General features: G+C 34.4%; 1 protein-coding gene across 2 annotated transcripts in view; it reads left to right on the top strand.

Moving 5' to 3' along the window:
* The window catches only part of LOC116083205 (cadherin-10), a 195,277-nt gene extending 180,177 nt beyond the window's left edge, over positions 1 to 15,100 (top strand). The window contains exons 9-12 of one of the 2 annotated variants that reach the window (XM_031360005.1): positions 190 to 311; positions 5,700 to 5,808; positions 8,871 to 9,122; positions 12,050 to 15,100. In XM_031360005.1, the coding sequence (XP_031215865.1) occupies positions 190 to 311; positions 5,700 to 5,808; positions 8,871 to 9,122; positions 12,050 to 12,534 (968 nt within the window). In that variant the 3' untranslated portion in view covers positions 12,535 to 15,100. Of the gene's footprint in view, positions 1 to 189; positions 312 to 5,699; positions 5,809 to 8,870; positions 9,123 to 12,043 lie in introns of both variants that reach the window. The other variant, XM_031360004.1, reaches the window with a different exon arrangement.
* Positions 15,101 to 15,545: the final 445 nt, after the last annotated feature.

The following is a 15,545-nucleotide window of genomic DNA, read 5'->3' on the forward strand; positions in this document are numbered from 1 at the left end:
AATAACAATGGAATTCGTGACAGTTTATTAGTCTGGGTAGTAATTTTCTTCATTGCATTTGTTCATTATGTAAAGGAATAGACGTGATGCTGATTTGTAGGTGAGCACTTTCTGTCCGTGACATGCCTATCTAAATTGAATCCAGCACACAAACATATTTTTCTAAACATTTTTACTTCCTCTTTCTAGATAATCCTAAAGAGACAACTCGTGTGTCTGTTTTTGTGAGGATTTTGGATGTTAATGACAACGCTCCACAATTTGCTGTGTTTTATGACACATTTGTATGTGAAAATGCCAGACCAGGACAGGTGAGCAACTATACAACTCCAATTCAGGATGGTGTGCAAATGTGGTGTTGTCAAAATCTTGGAAAGGATGAATGAAACAGTTAGAAATATTTACATATATTCTCATTAGAAGTTTAGAAAGTGGTTGATGTTTATAAAGTTGAAAGCATTTTAATAGTCAAGTTACCTAATTCCTTTGACAAGTTGTAATGCAATAAAATAATGAGCTCTTACTCTCTAATTAGTAAAATGATGATGATGATGATGATGATATTGTCTTTTCCACAAAAAGTTGACGTATGGGTAATAGCTCTAAATTTTAAAACTCTGAGAATTAAGAGCAAACAGTGGAATCTGCTCTGTGCCATTGGCTCAATATTAATAACTGTTTAGGAAAATGGAAGTTGGTGTTAGTACAGTTTTAATGTCCGAACCTGGACTTTGATAGCTCCAGCCAACTAGTCTCTGCCAGTTGTTTTGAACTGTACAAGTAAAAATGAAAGGCAGAGAAAGATTTGCTCCGTGTGGCCAAGTTGAAATGAAGAATCAATAAAAAGGGCCAGCAATGCCCAACTGGTCCACCTTTGGAGCCCTAACATGAGATTTTGGTTAAACAAAATTCAGGGAAGATGCATAACCAAACAGTCTGGTCAAGAGTGTCCCTGCCTGCCATTGGCATGACCTTGTCTCAGTTCCAGTTTCTTATCTAAGGTGGTTTGTGAGATTGTCCAAACTGTGTAAACTATTTTGTAGTGACAAGTTTCTCCTGTGACTAGCACAGGAGAAGAAGGCGTTTTCTTCTCCAACATGAGATGCCTGGGAAATTTCCAAATTAGTCTATTGTTTCAGTAGTCTAATAGCCAAAGGTTGGAGTATGAAAATCTTCTTTGCTGAAGGCTGGTGACAGTGAGACTCAGGGAAAGACAGAGACAAGTACACTGGATCACTGAAACACTCAATCAGTATTGAGTTGTACGTGAACATGTTTTAAGGCAATGAAGTCCCGTTCATTCACTGCTATGTATTGCCTCTTTTTCCTTAGTGTGACAACACATAAAGTACTTAATGACTTTATTTTAGTCCTTTGAAGCATTCTTCCTACATCAGCTTTGTTTGGAATTAAATCATTTCCTCAGTGGACTCATTTTGTTGTTTGAAAAGCTCTGGCATATATGGCTAAAAGAAATGCTCTTAACTGGCTTGAGTGCTATCTTCACAGAAGGAAGCTGCATATTATAAATAATAATTGGGAATCAAAAGCATTTTATTAGAGATAGGGAAGCCATTGAGAAACTGTGTCGTATTTTGACATCATTTAGTGCTTTTATAAACATCAATGTCATTGCTATATTTTTATGCAAATTACATTGTAGAATAACTCAAGTTGTTCTTGTGAATATTGTAATGGGAATTCAATAGCTTGTCTATTGTTTGAAGGAGTAAAATTACTGCAATTAGATTTTTCTCTTTGAACTGTTATGGAAATGTTTACTTCTGAATATTTAAATAACTTAGGTGCTTCTAACTTTCTTCTTAATGAAGCAGTGTCTACCGTAAAAGTACCATTCCAAACGGTCCTTGGCCAAGCAGGCTCAGCATGATTTAAATTAAAATCTTTGCTGTAAATGATAAATTACCTACTTGGCTACTACTTCATGCACTGCTCACTCCATGATTATTCAATTCGATTTTTAAAGAGATGTCTTTTAGAACAGTTGAGTCATAAGCACTGATATACTGATGTATTCAAAATATTCAAACTAAGGAATGCTGCATATTTCCTTGTGCTTTCTCTTTCATTCACTGTAGCTAACCCACGATTTCAAGACTTTATGAATATTTGAAAATAGTAAAGAAAAATAATCAAAAATTTGTCTTAAAATGTATTTATTCAGTCTTAACAACCTTAATATTTTTCTTGTTGTTATCTTGTTTTTTGAGACAGGGTTTCTCTGTGTAGTCCTGGCTGTCCTGGCACTCACTCTATAGACCATGCTAGCATTGAACTCAGAAATCTGCCTGCCTCTGCCTCCCAAGTGCTGGGATTAAAGGTGTGCACCACCAGTGCCCAGCAACAAACCTTAATATTAAGAATATGATTAATTCTTTTCTAGCTGCTACATCTGCACATATGTCCATATGGACAGTTTTTCTTCAGATTAGTTTGTTTTAGTGTGATTGCATAAAAATTGTTTTGTTTAAATAAAGTCTTTATATATGAATACTGAAATAAATTGTGATCTTTTATGGCATGTGTCAGTATTCCAAAATATTGAAAGACTGAGACTGTGATATCATGAGTTCAAAGTTTTCCCACTTACATAGTACACTGAAGGACAGCCTGGGCTACAAATTATTTCTCAAAAAGCAAAATTATCATGGAAGTAAGAAGTCTATGGATTCAGAATTCGAAGTCACATGACATTTAAATAAGCAAAGACAAAGTGGTTATTCTTTCAGGTTCCCTAAGCCTTGAGCATTTGGACTTCTGAGCATGCTTGAATTATTTATTGATTACCTTAATCCAGACAGTAGCACTATAATTTACTTGGTCCTTAAGTAACATTTAGATCTGCAGAATGGGGTATAATCCCATATAATCATTTGGTGTGTAGACAAATAGGTAAGTCAGAAGTAAAACTGTGCCACTCCATTTTCCTTTGCGTCCTTTGCTTTTGTTCTTGGGAGTTCCTTGACTTAAGGAAGAGGCATTTTACCCAGATAGGGTGAAACTTGTCAGGGATAGGAAGTTAACTGGCTTCTTGTTTGCCTATATTGGGCTACTTAACTCATAACCCATACTTCAGAAATGGCAGTCTTTAGGAACTGTCTCTTCCTGTATCGATTTCCCCCAGTCATGTCCTCTTCTTCAGATGATGATTATAATTTCATGTCAAAGGGCACAAAGTCGCCCTTTAGATCTCAGAGAGTCTTCTCAAAGGATCTCCCAGGGAGAGTGAGGCTTAGGTTTACTCCTCGATACCTAAAGATGTTATTAAATCAATTTATCAAATGACAGCACACATGAAGTCAAGTGATAGCCAAGGGTTTATCAGACCCAAAATATCCAATACCTATTTTCAAAAGAACAGTATTCAAGGCCATTTCCAAACACCTGGAATGGCGTATTTGACAAAAATAAAGCAAAATTTTCACCCAAAATACTAATTTTCTCACAGATAATGTTAAATATTTCAAATGCAGTAAATGCTTTGTTTTCTCTGTGCATCAAACAACCTACCAACATTTTACCCTTGCTTCATTACATTAGTGTCTAAGGGTTTTACTGCTGTGAACAGATACCATGACTAATGCAAGTCTTTTAAGGGACAGCATTTAATTGGGGCTAGCATACAGGTCCAGTACCATCAAGGTGGGAGCTGGGCAGCATCCAGGCAGACATGATACAGGAGGAGCTGAGAGTTCTACATCCTCATCTGAAGGCTGCTAGTAGAAGACTGACTTCCAGGCTGCTAGCCTAAGGGTCTTAAAGTCCATACCCACAGTGACACACTTACTTTAACAAGGCTACACCTACCCCAACAGTGCCACTCCCAGGACCAACCATATACAAAGCATCACAATTAGGAACACTGAAATAGCCTTGAAGTTGCAGTAGAATGTCAAAGTGCATGTCAACTTTGTTACTGTTAAAGGATTGACCTAGCCAGGCAGAGGTGGCACATGCCTTTAATTCCAGCACTTGGGAGGCAGAGGCAGGAGGATTTCTGAGTTCAATGCCAGCCTGGTCTACAGGGTGAGTTTCAGGACAGCCAGGGATATACAGAGAAATCCTGTCTTGAAAAACTATAATTAATTAATTAATTAATTAATGACCTGTATGTTTTCTATCACATACACATCCAAAACCATATTTTGTTAGTATATTTCCTTTTCTCGCATTAAAATGAGATAAAATAGTGAGTGCTTCAGGATCCAGAGGAAATCTTACTTTTAGTTGCATAATGAGCATAAGTTCTAGAATGACACACAGCTCTGTGTCATTTTATTTATTGTCCCTTTAATATGAGCATATTCCCCTTTCTATATCTCTGAATTTTAAAAAGTGCTTCAATTAACAACTTAATCATTAATGCATTGGTGCTACAATCTTTAATCAATATACATATTTCATTTGCAGGTGCCAAGTATATTTCATAATTTCCTACATACATATTTAAAGAAGTGGACATTGGTCCTTAAAAAATATATTAGTTTGGTCTAAACTGGAATTGTAATTTGGAATAACAGTTACAAATGTTATTTTGAGACCTTTTTCTTTAAAGGATCATTAGTTCTACTTTTACATTCTATTAAATATTTTTTAGCATCTCTCTGTATTAACATTAATCTTAGAGACTGAGAATTGCTACTGGTCAGTCTCCATTATTTAATTTATGTCATTTTTTTCTTCCAATACACTAATGGATCACTGTTTTAAAAGGAAAAAAAATCAAAACATTTTTAAAAGAAGGAGAGTTAGGGGAGAAGAAACAGATCAATTAAGAACTTTTAAGGAGCACCTTCCGAAAACCATTCTTTCTACATTTCTGTCTTGAATGCATTTATGTATCTGTACTATGTGATTCTATTATAATTTGTTTTTCTTTATTATTATCATAATAAATATTTAGTCAACCATGATTCAATACTGTTTTAAAATAATTTCAACATTCAAATGATTATACTTGTTCATTATTTCTAGAAAATACTATACTGCTTTGTGTGCTTTAATTAAATTTCTTGAATGGCTCTGAAATAAATAATTGGAAGGATAATAAGTAGACTATTTTTACTGCTATTGCTATAACATGTTTTGAAAGGAAAGTAATTTAATATAATGTGATAATAATTTGTTCAGTTTCGAATTATCTTATGTAATGTTTTAAGCTTGAAATTCCTTGTTAAATCAACAAAAACTCAGGAAAATATTTTAGCCAAATATGCATATAATGATAAACTAAAGCTTTAATTTTAATTAAGAATAAGTTTTAATGTTTGTACAAGCATCAATTAATGTAGCTTCTCATCTTATTTTAAATTTAATTTCTTAAAACATGACTCATATAAATGGAAAATAAGTAAGGTAACCCCAGAGTATGTACATTCCAGTTGTTGATCCATGGTCACATGTGTAATGCAAACATAATGAAGGTGACAAGCAATGTCCATAGCAAGATAGGGTACTATGTTTTCAACTTGAAACACAAAGAGTTTCTCTTTTGTTTAATGTATTTGTTCATTTTAAAATGTGTGTACTCATGCATGTCTATGTGTACATGCACGTGTTCTTAAATATAACCTATTCAGGCACTATAATGGTACTTGTACATATGTTTTCAAAGTGGAATATATGATCACTGTTCTATACACAGACATGAGATGACTGTAATGTTTTCTTTCCCGCAGCTGATACAGACTATAAGTGCAGTTGACAAAGATGACCCCTTAGGTGGACAGAAGTTTTTCTTCAGTTTGGCTGCTGTAAATCCGAACTTCACAGTACAAGATAATGAAGGTCATTTTTGTACTGTTTTCATATATAATATGAAATTATTATATGGAATAATTTCAACATAAAATATGGAATTATTGCAACATATCAATTTATTTACTTATGCTATGTATTAACTTAATGACATAGTCATTTTAAAAGGTCTCCGTATCCATATGTAGTAATGCATTGTGATAATATCTTGCTTGAGGTTATTTGTTCCCTTAAATTTTTAATAATAAAATAAACTTTAAAAACTATAGGAGTTCAAGGAAAGGTGGAATGTTGAAATGATTAGAAAAGCTACAAAGATTTAGTTAATACTGTAAACATGAAAGGACTTAGATGGCTGTAGGAAATAAAGATTATGTGCATATCTATTATACAAACTTTGAAGGGACATAATGGTATTACTATAGACTAAAAGATTATTGTTAGAAGGAGAAACAGCCACAGGATCCTGAAAAAGCATTTACATATTTCTTGTTGCAGAAGCAAGTGTGCTATTGTCTTTTGTAAAATAAAAAATTTCATATCTCTGAAATTATTTCTTTTTTCTCATAAAAGGCATAAAACATTTTAGATACACATTGCAAAAACAGCTATAACTCTTAAAATGTTGACAAATATGTGTCATGAGAACTATGAGGCTCTAGACTGTACACATCGCTCACTCACATGAGCGTGTGGGTTTGTGTGCCATTAAAACACGTGTATATTTAATACATTGCACGGCAAATAATGACCTCAGCTTCTGATGCTAGAAATATATTTGTCTTCCTGTGGTTGCAGATGTATTTCAAATAAATCTCATAAGCACATTGACAAATATACAATACTTCCTTCACAGTGTTTGAGATGAATAAGCAAAGGCAGTTAGCTATATTCCCTCAAGGATGTTTCCAAAGTGCCTTAAAATAGCTTAAAACCTTGTACCATTTTACATCATGCTATGTACCCACCACGAGATTTCATCTACTAGAATGTTCACATAACAAATAAGTGAGTCAAAGGGAAATTATCCTTTTGAGACACGTTTCACTAAATCTTAAGATTTGAAATGTCCATGTTTTCTGTCACCCTAGACACGTAAAGTAATTGGATTAGAAAAGTGTAACCTGGACTTGGCAGTTAATATACACAGTGCTGCACTGTTTCTGAATTTCAGATGAACAACATCCAGTATAATTTCAATTTGCTGAACCTGGCAACCTAAGCATAGATTTTGGATTAGAGCTGTCTGTACTGAATCCTTAGAACTAAACTGACAATACTTGTTTCTGAGTTTATTTAATTTCATTTCCTGTAAAGCTGAGAACTAGATAATAAAAGGAGAGATAACTTAGGATTGGTGCTGTCACGGCGCAGCCTTTCAAATGTCCTATAGAAACCACTTAAGACTCAACCTCAGTTAACTTTTAACAGAGATTATCATTTTGTTATATTAGAAAGAATACTTGATTCTGTACAATTTACTCAAAGGAATAAAGTTATACAAATATCAACCTAAAGAGCTCACTGAATAGCATTCCATTAAATTTGGTGAAATCTCTAGTCTAATTTTATATACCTTACTGTTTTATGTTATTGGGTCAAGATGTAAAATGTTGCGATTTTACAGAAATCAATTAAATGATACAGCTTTTGTGCTTATTTCCTCATGTTTGTACATAAGCTCATCTTATCTGTCTGAAATTAAATGATACCAATACTTTTTTAAAATTAATTCATGTACTATGCCAAATAATATTTATCACAATTTAAAAATATTGTTTCATAAAACTTTGGATCAGAGATATTTTAAAATAAAAATGACTGGCTCTTAAATATGACAAAAATATTACAAAATTAAGATTGAAAAGACTCTAGAAGTTAAAAAACACCTAGAAAATATACTAGAAATGCCCATATGTATGCAAATTTTCATCTGAGATATTAATGCTTGAGAGGTACATTTTTGTATTTACTCAGATGTTTCTAATACTTTAAAGATCTGCTTTCCCAAGATAGTTGACATCTTTCTAATAATGTAGAAAACACCTTTTATATATATATATTCAGCTACTGATACAGGATACAATTGTCATTTTCTTTTTCTGTCCTGTATGTTTGACTTAACTGACTTCTGTTTCCATATTGACCACATAGACAGCCTTTTGAGAATCAATAGCACATTCATCTGACAATAAAACAAGATAGAAAGTAACATACTCCGTGGTCTTTAAATGTTGGTTATTTGAGTCTAGAATAAACTACTTCTAGTTTTACCTATAATTCATATTGAAAAGAGGACAACTTATCAGAATAGGGAAACTTATCTTCACAAATAGAGTAATAATTAATTGTATGGTTGACTTTATTAAAATTGTATATTTTTGGAAATATTATGTTACTCCTCAACAGTCATAGCAAGTTGCTCATTAATAATTCACAAATATATATGTTTATATATATTTTGTCATACTTTCATTTTAACAATTGGAAGCAGTGTTGAGAAATATTCAATATTTGCTAATCTTTGAGTATACATTAGAATCTTAATGAGTTTAGATTTACTTTATTGATTTATGTGCTTACTGGATCATATTTTTTTCATAATTGTTGGATTAAAGAGTATTTCTATGTGAAATTACACACTAAGATATGTGTAAATTTAAACAATTTAAGTGATTATTTTCCTTGATACAAGCTTGCTTTTTAAAACCTCTAAAATATTTATCACCTGTACAGATTTCATAAATGAATTCTTATATTTACCATTATGTAATAATCATTTGAAACGGAACCAGTAATGGAGTCTGAATGTGGGGCTGCATTCCTATAATCACAGTGCTCAGCCGCTTGACCAGACGAAATGATCTTAGTCTAGTCCAGCCAGTGCCACCCAGCAAGATCCTTTCTCAAAATTAATAAATAGCAATGCCTAGTGCTAGATTCTTCATATTATCTAGTGCACCTTGCCTAGTTTGAATTGCATTATGAATATTGAATCGAAAAATTCAGTTTGCCTAAAATGAACCACAGTGAACACTGAAACAAACTGACTCGTCTCTAAATTATGTGCCATGCTTTCTAATTGATTTTAGACAACACTGCCAGAATTTTAACCAGAAAGAATGGCTTCAACCGTCATGAAATAAGCACCTATCTACTGCCAGTGGTGATATCTGATAATGACTACCCAATTCAGAGCAGCACTGGCACCCTGACGATCCGTGTGTGCGCCTGTGACAGCCAAGGCAACATGCAGTCCTGCAGTGCCGAAGCCCTGCTCCTTCCTGCTGGCCTCAGCACTGGCGCCTTGATCGCCATTCTCCTCTGCATCATTATTCTGCTGGGTAAGAAGCGTGGAAGGAAGGGGATAGTGTTCCCAGATGACTAATTGAGGCTGTAGTTAAATAGGAAATGTTATCATCAAAACACACCGCTTCTCCACTAATGCTAAAGTTTAAAGATTCATGTAAGTTAACTGGGACATACTAGTAACATTGAAACATTTTTACCTAGTCATAATATATATAGACTAGAGTTGTCCTTGTGGTAATAGAAGTAGCAGGATTTTATGTAACTAAATTAAAATACACACCAAATATGTATCTTTCATGACAGTGTATTAAATAAAGTAAAAGCGATAATGGTAATAAATTGACCACACTTGAGAGAAGGCTTCTGCCCAGTAGAAGATAGCCAACAGAAAAAGAACTCAATGAAATCTTTTATGTTTTTGTCGTATAATGGTTTATCAGGGTTTTTTTTAACATTACAGGTTTTTACTTATATATTATGGTTTCCAGTTTTATGTTTTTATGTGTGCACATTCTTTGCACACATCCTTTTGTGCACATTTATGTGAGTCTGAGTCTTTGTGTATATCCTGTGTTTTTTCTTTCTCTCTCTTGTTTTGATAGTTGCTTGTTTTTTCTCTGTTCTGTCCTAGCTTTTTTCTTACTATTATTTTTTTCTGTGATAATTATTCACATGCATTTTTTTTTTATATAGATGTCTGTTTTCTAATGAGAGAAAAGGTGTGGATTTGGGTGGGTAAGGAGGTGAGAAAGATCTTGGAAATCTTAGGAGACGAGAAAACATACATAGAATACAGTGTATGAAAAAAATATTCTCAAAACGAGGGAGCCAAAAACAAAGTGTTATTTTTATTGGTTATCTTATTTATTTACATTTCAAATGTTATCCTCCTTCCCTGTTTCCCCTCCACAAGTAAGCTATCTCCTCCCCTCTCCCTCCTGCCTCTATGAGGGTGCTCCCCAACTCACCCACCCACCCACTCCTGCCTCAACAGCCTAGCATTCCCCTACTCTAGGTCCTCGAGCTTCCACAGGACCAGGGGGCTTCCTTTCTCTCTCCCAGATCCCCCCTCCCTCTACTTCTCGAGATTATCTCTTTCCCGCTCTGAGTAGGACTGTAGCATCCACACGTTGGTGTGATCTTCTTTCTTCTTGAGATTCATATGGTCTGTGAGTTGTATCGTGAGTATTCTGAGCTTCTACAGAACAGTAAATAGATGGGACCAGAAAAGAAATTCCTCCTGTCATAATAATTAAAACACAAATTGCACAGAACAAAGAAACAAAGTGTTAATAGCAAGTTTTTATTAAGTTATTAAGCGTTTATCAGTGTACCAAACACTATTACAAGTTTGTTTTTTTTAATTTGTTTTTTTTTTCAAAAGTGCACAAATTGTTGAAGTTTATTATCCTAACTCATAATGGATTTGAAAGTCAGAAGTACTGTCCACATCTTTCTAGGCTAGGTAGCCATAGTGTGTTGTTGCTCAGTTCTCTATAGAAATCTGCAGACTGGCCACATCATTTTTCTCTTAATGAGTGCAGGGAGGGCTTCCGCTGACATTTTAACTGAAACGTGGTCAAGCAGCCCTTTACCTGATTGAACTGGCCACAAGGAATGCGCCTTGATTTTATAACCCAGAGTGGATTGCTTTTTAACTGATCTTGAAGTGAACATAACCTATTTATTCTCTGCTGAGTCCTGTTCACCCAATTGAGTATAGTTGAAAGATACTGTAGCTTTATTTCAGGAAGCAGGGAAATTAGCCTGGACTGGAGCTGGTCTTAGGTTCCATTATCTTCTGTATTAGAAGCTTTTCCTGAATAAATTCATTTCCCGGACAGTATGCAGCCTAAGGTTGAGCGTCTTTACATCAGGCATTGTTGTGTTGTATGTGTGAGAGAATACCTAAGGAAGCTTTTCCCAAAACCTGAAGTACAAACGAAAACAATCAAAGAATTTAATGTTAATTAATAGAAATTAACAGACAACAAACTAGAGTTTGAATAATAGTGATTCCTATTTGGTTAAAACACATTTTTTTTCCTAGACAGAGATGAATTCACATCTTTTTCTCCAAATATGTTAAGTGATCAGTAAAAAAATGTTTAAAGATAGTAAATAGAAAACCTTGTCCCCACCAGTTCCATTTGCATTAACCTTCTCCTATAGGTAGGTGCATGTGTGTTAATTTTATGATGTATATCCCTTCCTGCACATCTTTACTCATTTGAGATGAGTCTCTCTGAAGAACACATTTGTGTTTTGGAGTTAATTCAATGGGATATGAATTTACTCTTTGGTCTGAACTCATCTGATTTAACAATTCCGTGGTGAGTTCTTACAAGGCATGGATTCATTTCCAAGGGAAAATATGAGTAAAATTTCCTAGTTTTTAAACAAGAGAGTCACCTTCTCCCCAGTCATGAAAGCCTTTCAACAAAGTAAGAAGCTGTGAAAATCCATCTGCAATGATATAGAACTAAATTTTGTGATGAGCATCACTTTCAATAATTGTATAAGGCTATAGTTGAGCATGTTGACATAATATATCTTTCAATTTGACTAATTTTTTTATGTCAGAACTTTGGTGTCTGGGATTGAACCTTGAGAAAGTTCTATCACAGAATGACTGAAGATATTCTTTTCATATGAATTTAGTATTTAATGCAAAAGTTGATATTTTCTATATTGTCAGGCACATACTTTAAATAAGTTCTTAGGAAAAGAAGTAAAAAATAGTCATTGCAGTTAAGGAATACTCTGTTTTAGAACTAAATCCGGAACACCGTACTAGCCAACCTGGCTAAACCCTGCTAGGCTTCTGAAGAAAAATACAAAATTAATCTCATTCCCATGCAAGGTATAAACACTTTCTGCCTATTATGCGCTTGTGCTCTGGATTAGATGTTTGGGAAGGAAGTTCTAACGCATCTTTTTGTCTTTGTTCAAGTTATAGTAGTCCTCTTTGCAGCCCTGAAAAGGCAACGGAAGAAAGAGCCTCTGATTCTATCCAAAGAAGACATCAGAGACAACATTGTGAGCTATAATGATGAAGGTGGTGGAGAGGAGGACACACAGGCCTTTGATATCGGAACCCTGAGGAATCCTGCAGCTATAGAGGAGAAAAAGCTCCGGCGAGATATAATTCCTGAAACGTTATTTATACCCCGGAGGACTCCTACTGCCCCAGATAACACGGATGTCCGGGATTTCATTAATGAGCGACTCAAAGAACACGATCTAGACCCCACTGCGCCTCCCTACGACTCACTGGCTACCTACGCCTACGAAGGAAACGACTCGGTTGCCGAATCTCTGAGCTCTTTAGAATCAGGTACCACCGAAGGAGACCAAAACTACGATTACCTCCGAGAATGGGGACCTCGGTTTAATAAACTAGCAGAAATGTATGGTGGTGGCGAGAGCGACAAAGATGCTTAGCCTGGCACCTGCGTTCTATTCAACGAGATAAAGTAACTTTGCAGACATTGTCTCCACTTCACAATATTTGATATTCAGGAGAAAATTGTTCCTGCCACTCAGCACAAGTTTCCCACTTATTTCTTAATTTGTTCATTAATGATATTAATTCTTTCCTGTAGGATGTCTCATGGAATATATACGACATTTTATTTAATCACTTCCAAGAGCCAAAGCTATGGAAATTCAATGTTGTCCATCTTAGTAAATAAAAGAAACCTGAGCAGGATTAGTTCTCCCTTAAGCAACCTCACGAACAAGCCGCTTCTGTTAGATACACGTCTTGCCCTTGCAAATGAAGCTTTGAAAAGACGAAGAAAACATTTAAGATGTATCCTGTTCTGTACATTAAGTTTTAAAAAATGTACATGTGGTGTTAGTAGGTGTGATATGCAGCCTGGTATACAAGCATTTGTGCAATTTCATTTCATCAAATTCTATCTGCTAATGTTTTATATTTATATTTTTGTATTTATTTTTTAAAAAAAATAAACCAGTTTTTACAACTACTTTGTCTCTAGCTTCTCTTTTTCCTTAGGAACAAGTTCTTTCTTCGTAAATTATCTTCTTAGCAAATCAAATTGAATGTACCTGAGGAAAAAAAAAAATCACATTTTAAGCAATGTTGAAAACCCTGACCAAAATGATATGACAGGTAAGCACTGCTCTTCTACAATATATTCTTACACCGTAATATATGCGAACTTCTTCCTACTGAAAGCATCTGTAAATTATAAACCACTTAACATTTATCATCTGAAAAATTGACAAGAACGGTGCTCTAACCCCTGAGCGGCAGAATCAACCACACTCAGATTTAAATCATTGCCGTTCTCGGTTCTTGTGCTAAATACACTAGTGGTACAGCAGTTTTATCTCATTCATATTTGCTAAGACAGTGTCTGGAAAAATAAAACCTCTTCTCATTGTTGTTCTTGAATGAAATTTTTGCTCTTGAAGTTTATAGGCAGTGTGAGTTCAGACTGTTCTCAGGCTGGAATAATCATTGACTGGAATTATTTTTACCTTCCATGTTGACTTTGAAAATGTCGGGTAATGGCAGTAATAACACAGAATGTTCCATTAAGGATGCATCCCCTCCTCACTTATGTCAGCTTTCAGAGATACATCAAACATTATTGTAACATCAGTTTGTGTGTGTGTGTGTGTGTGTGTGTGTGTGTGTGTAAAAAGAATAATTTAATAGAAAGCAAAAAAAGAAGTTAAAATACAAACTTTAAAGTGCCAGCAGTCGATCATCAAATGTTACTGAGAATCCTGGAGGTGGGATCAATATTGTTCTTAATTGGTCAAGCCCCACTCCCGATTTATTTGTAAATGGAATACTTTAGTTGTAGATCTAGAAGTCACGATCTCTGCTAAGTATGTTGTAAACAATACCAAAGATTCATGTGCTAATTAGTAAAAAATACTCTATGATTTAAATAGGTCTGTATGATATGTTTTAATATATCCCTATTGCAGAATTAATTATTTCAATCTATGGTGTTTTTTTTTTTTTTCTAACTTCAAGGCTGAAGGCTCCACACCACTCTACCAACAAATACTTCAGTTTGTAAAATAGTCTGATTATGAAAAAGAGACAACCCATAAGGCCCAATTAAAATCGCAGCCAAGTAGTACAAAGAACATATCAGGCTGAATATTAACACTTAATATAACAGAAGTCACTAATGTATATCATAAGTTGGCTTTCAAAAGAAACTAAGTTAAGAAATGGAACTTTTCTCTTTTGTACCGAATTGAAATGAGGAACATGCTGTTTCCTGGAGAGATCAGTCATTAAAAAACAGAATAAGTTGACAAAGAAAAAGGAAAACAAAGGCCTCAGAACATTTCAAATTGGTCATAATTTAAAATACAATTTTTGTTAGAATTATTTCTACCTTTCCACACAAGTAGCTCCTTGAGTCAATATTAGATGTCAATAAAGTAATTCTTATGCCTATAATATAATTCTTATGTGGAGACTTCTAATTATCTTCTTTCAGAAATGTCAAGTGACATTAAATTATTCTAGCATTTACTTAATCACCCATTATTTTAAAAATCAGGAGTTGCGACAGTGTTCTCTAATATAACCTGAACCAGTTTCAGAAATGTTCTTCATTTGGATAGATGGGCAGGCTTATTTGTCAACTTTGGAGAAATTGTTCAATAGTAGATACTCCAATATTGTTAATGACAATGGTATGTTAAAGATATTTCTTGGTAACCATGGAATTCAAAACACATGTTATGAAAATCTACTTGAAGTCTCTCAGTCACATTTTGGTATTGTGCTTGTCCAAGAGAATGCCCAGGACATCCATTATTCCAAAATTAGTGTTCTGTGTCAATGGAGCTACTGTTCAAACATTGATGTAACTGAACCAATGTAGGTTTTTCATTTCTTCATTTATATATAACTTCAACATAAACTGTTTACTGAGAATCTATTATATATATAAAACACAAGGAATGTTTTGAAACCCAGAGATGTAATAAATTATATATAATTCTTCTATAAGTGTGTATTTATTTTACTTACAAAGTTAAGAGATGGCAAAGCTATGCTGTAATGAAGGCCACTGAGTTTATAATAAATTATCTAGCTCTTAAAATTAACTCTTCTAAGAACAGAATAACTCTGATCCCTTTTTTCTATGATTTATCTAATTGGTTTTTTTTTCTTTTTTTTTCTTTTAGATATTTTCTTTATTTACATGTAAATTTCTCCATTCCCAGTTTCCCCTCCAAAAACCAAAGAAACAAACAAAAACAACAAAAACAAACCCCTGTTGCCTCCCACTTCCCCATGCCTGCCACCCCGCCCTCTCCCACTTTCTGGCCCTGGCATTCCCCTACACTGGGGCTCAGAACCTTCATAGGGCCGAGCTCCTCTCCTCCTGTTGATGATTGATTTTGCAATCCTCTACTATACACATGCTGCCTGAACAATCAGACCCCTC

The sequence above is a fragment of the Mastomys coucha genome, unplaced genomic scaffold (genome assembly GCF_008632895.1).
Source record: "Mastomys coucha isolate ucsf_1 unplaced genomic scaffold, UCSF_Mcou_1 pScaffold8, whole genome shotgun sequence".
In the NCBI taxonomy this organism is placed as follows: Eukaryota; Metazoa; Chordata; class Mammalia; order Rodentia; family Muridae; genus Mastomys; species Mastomys coucha.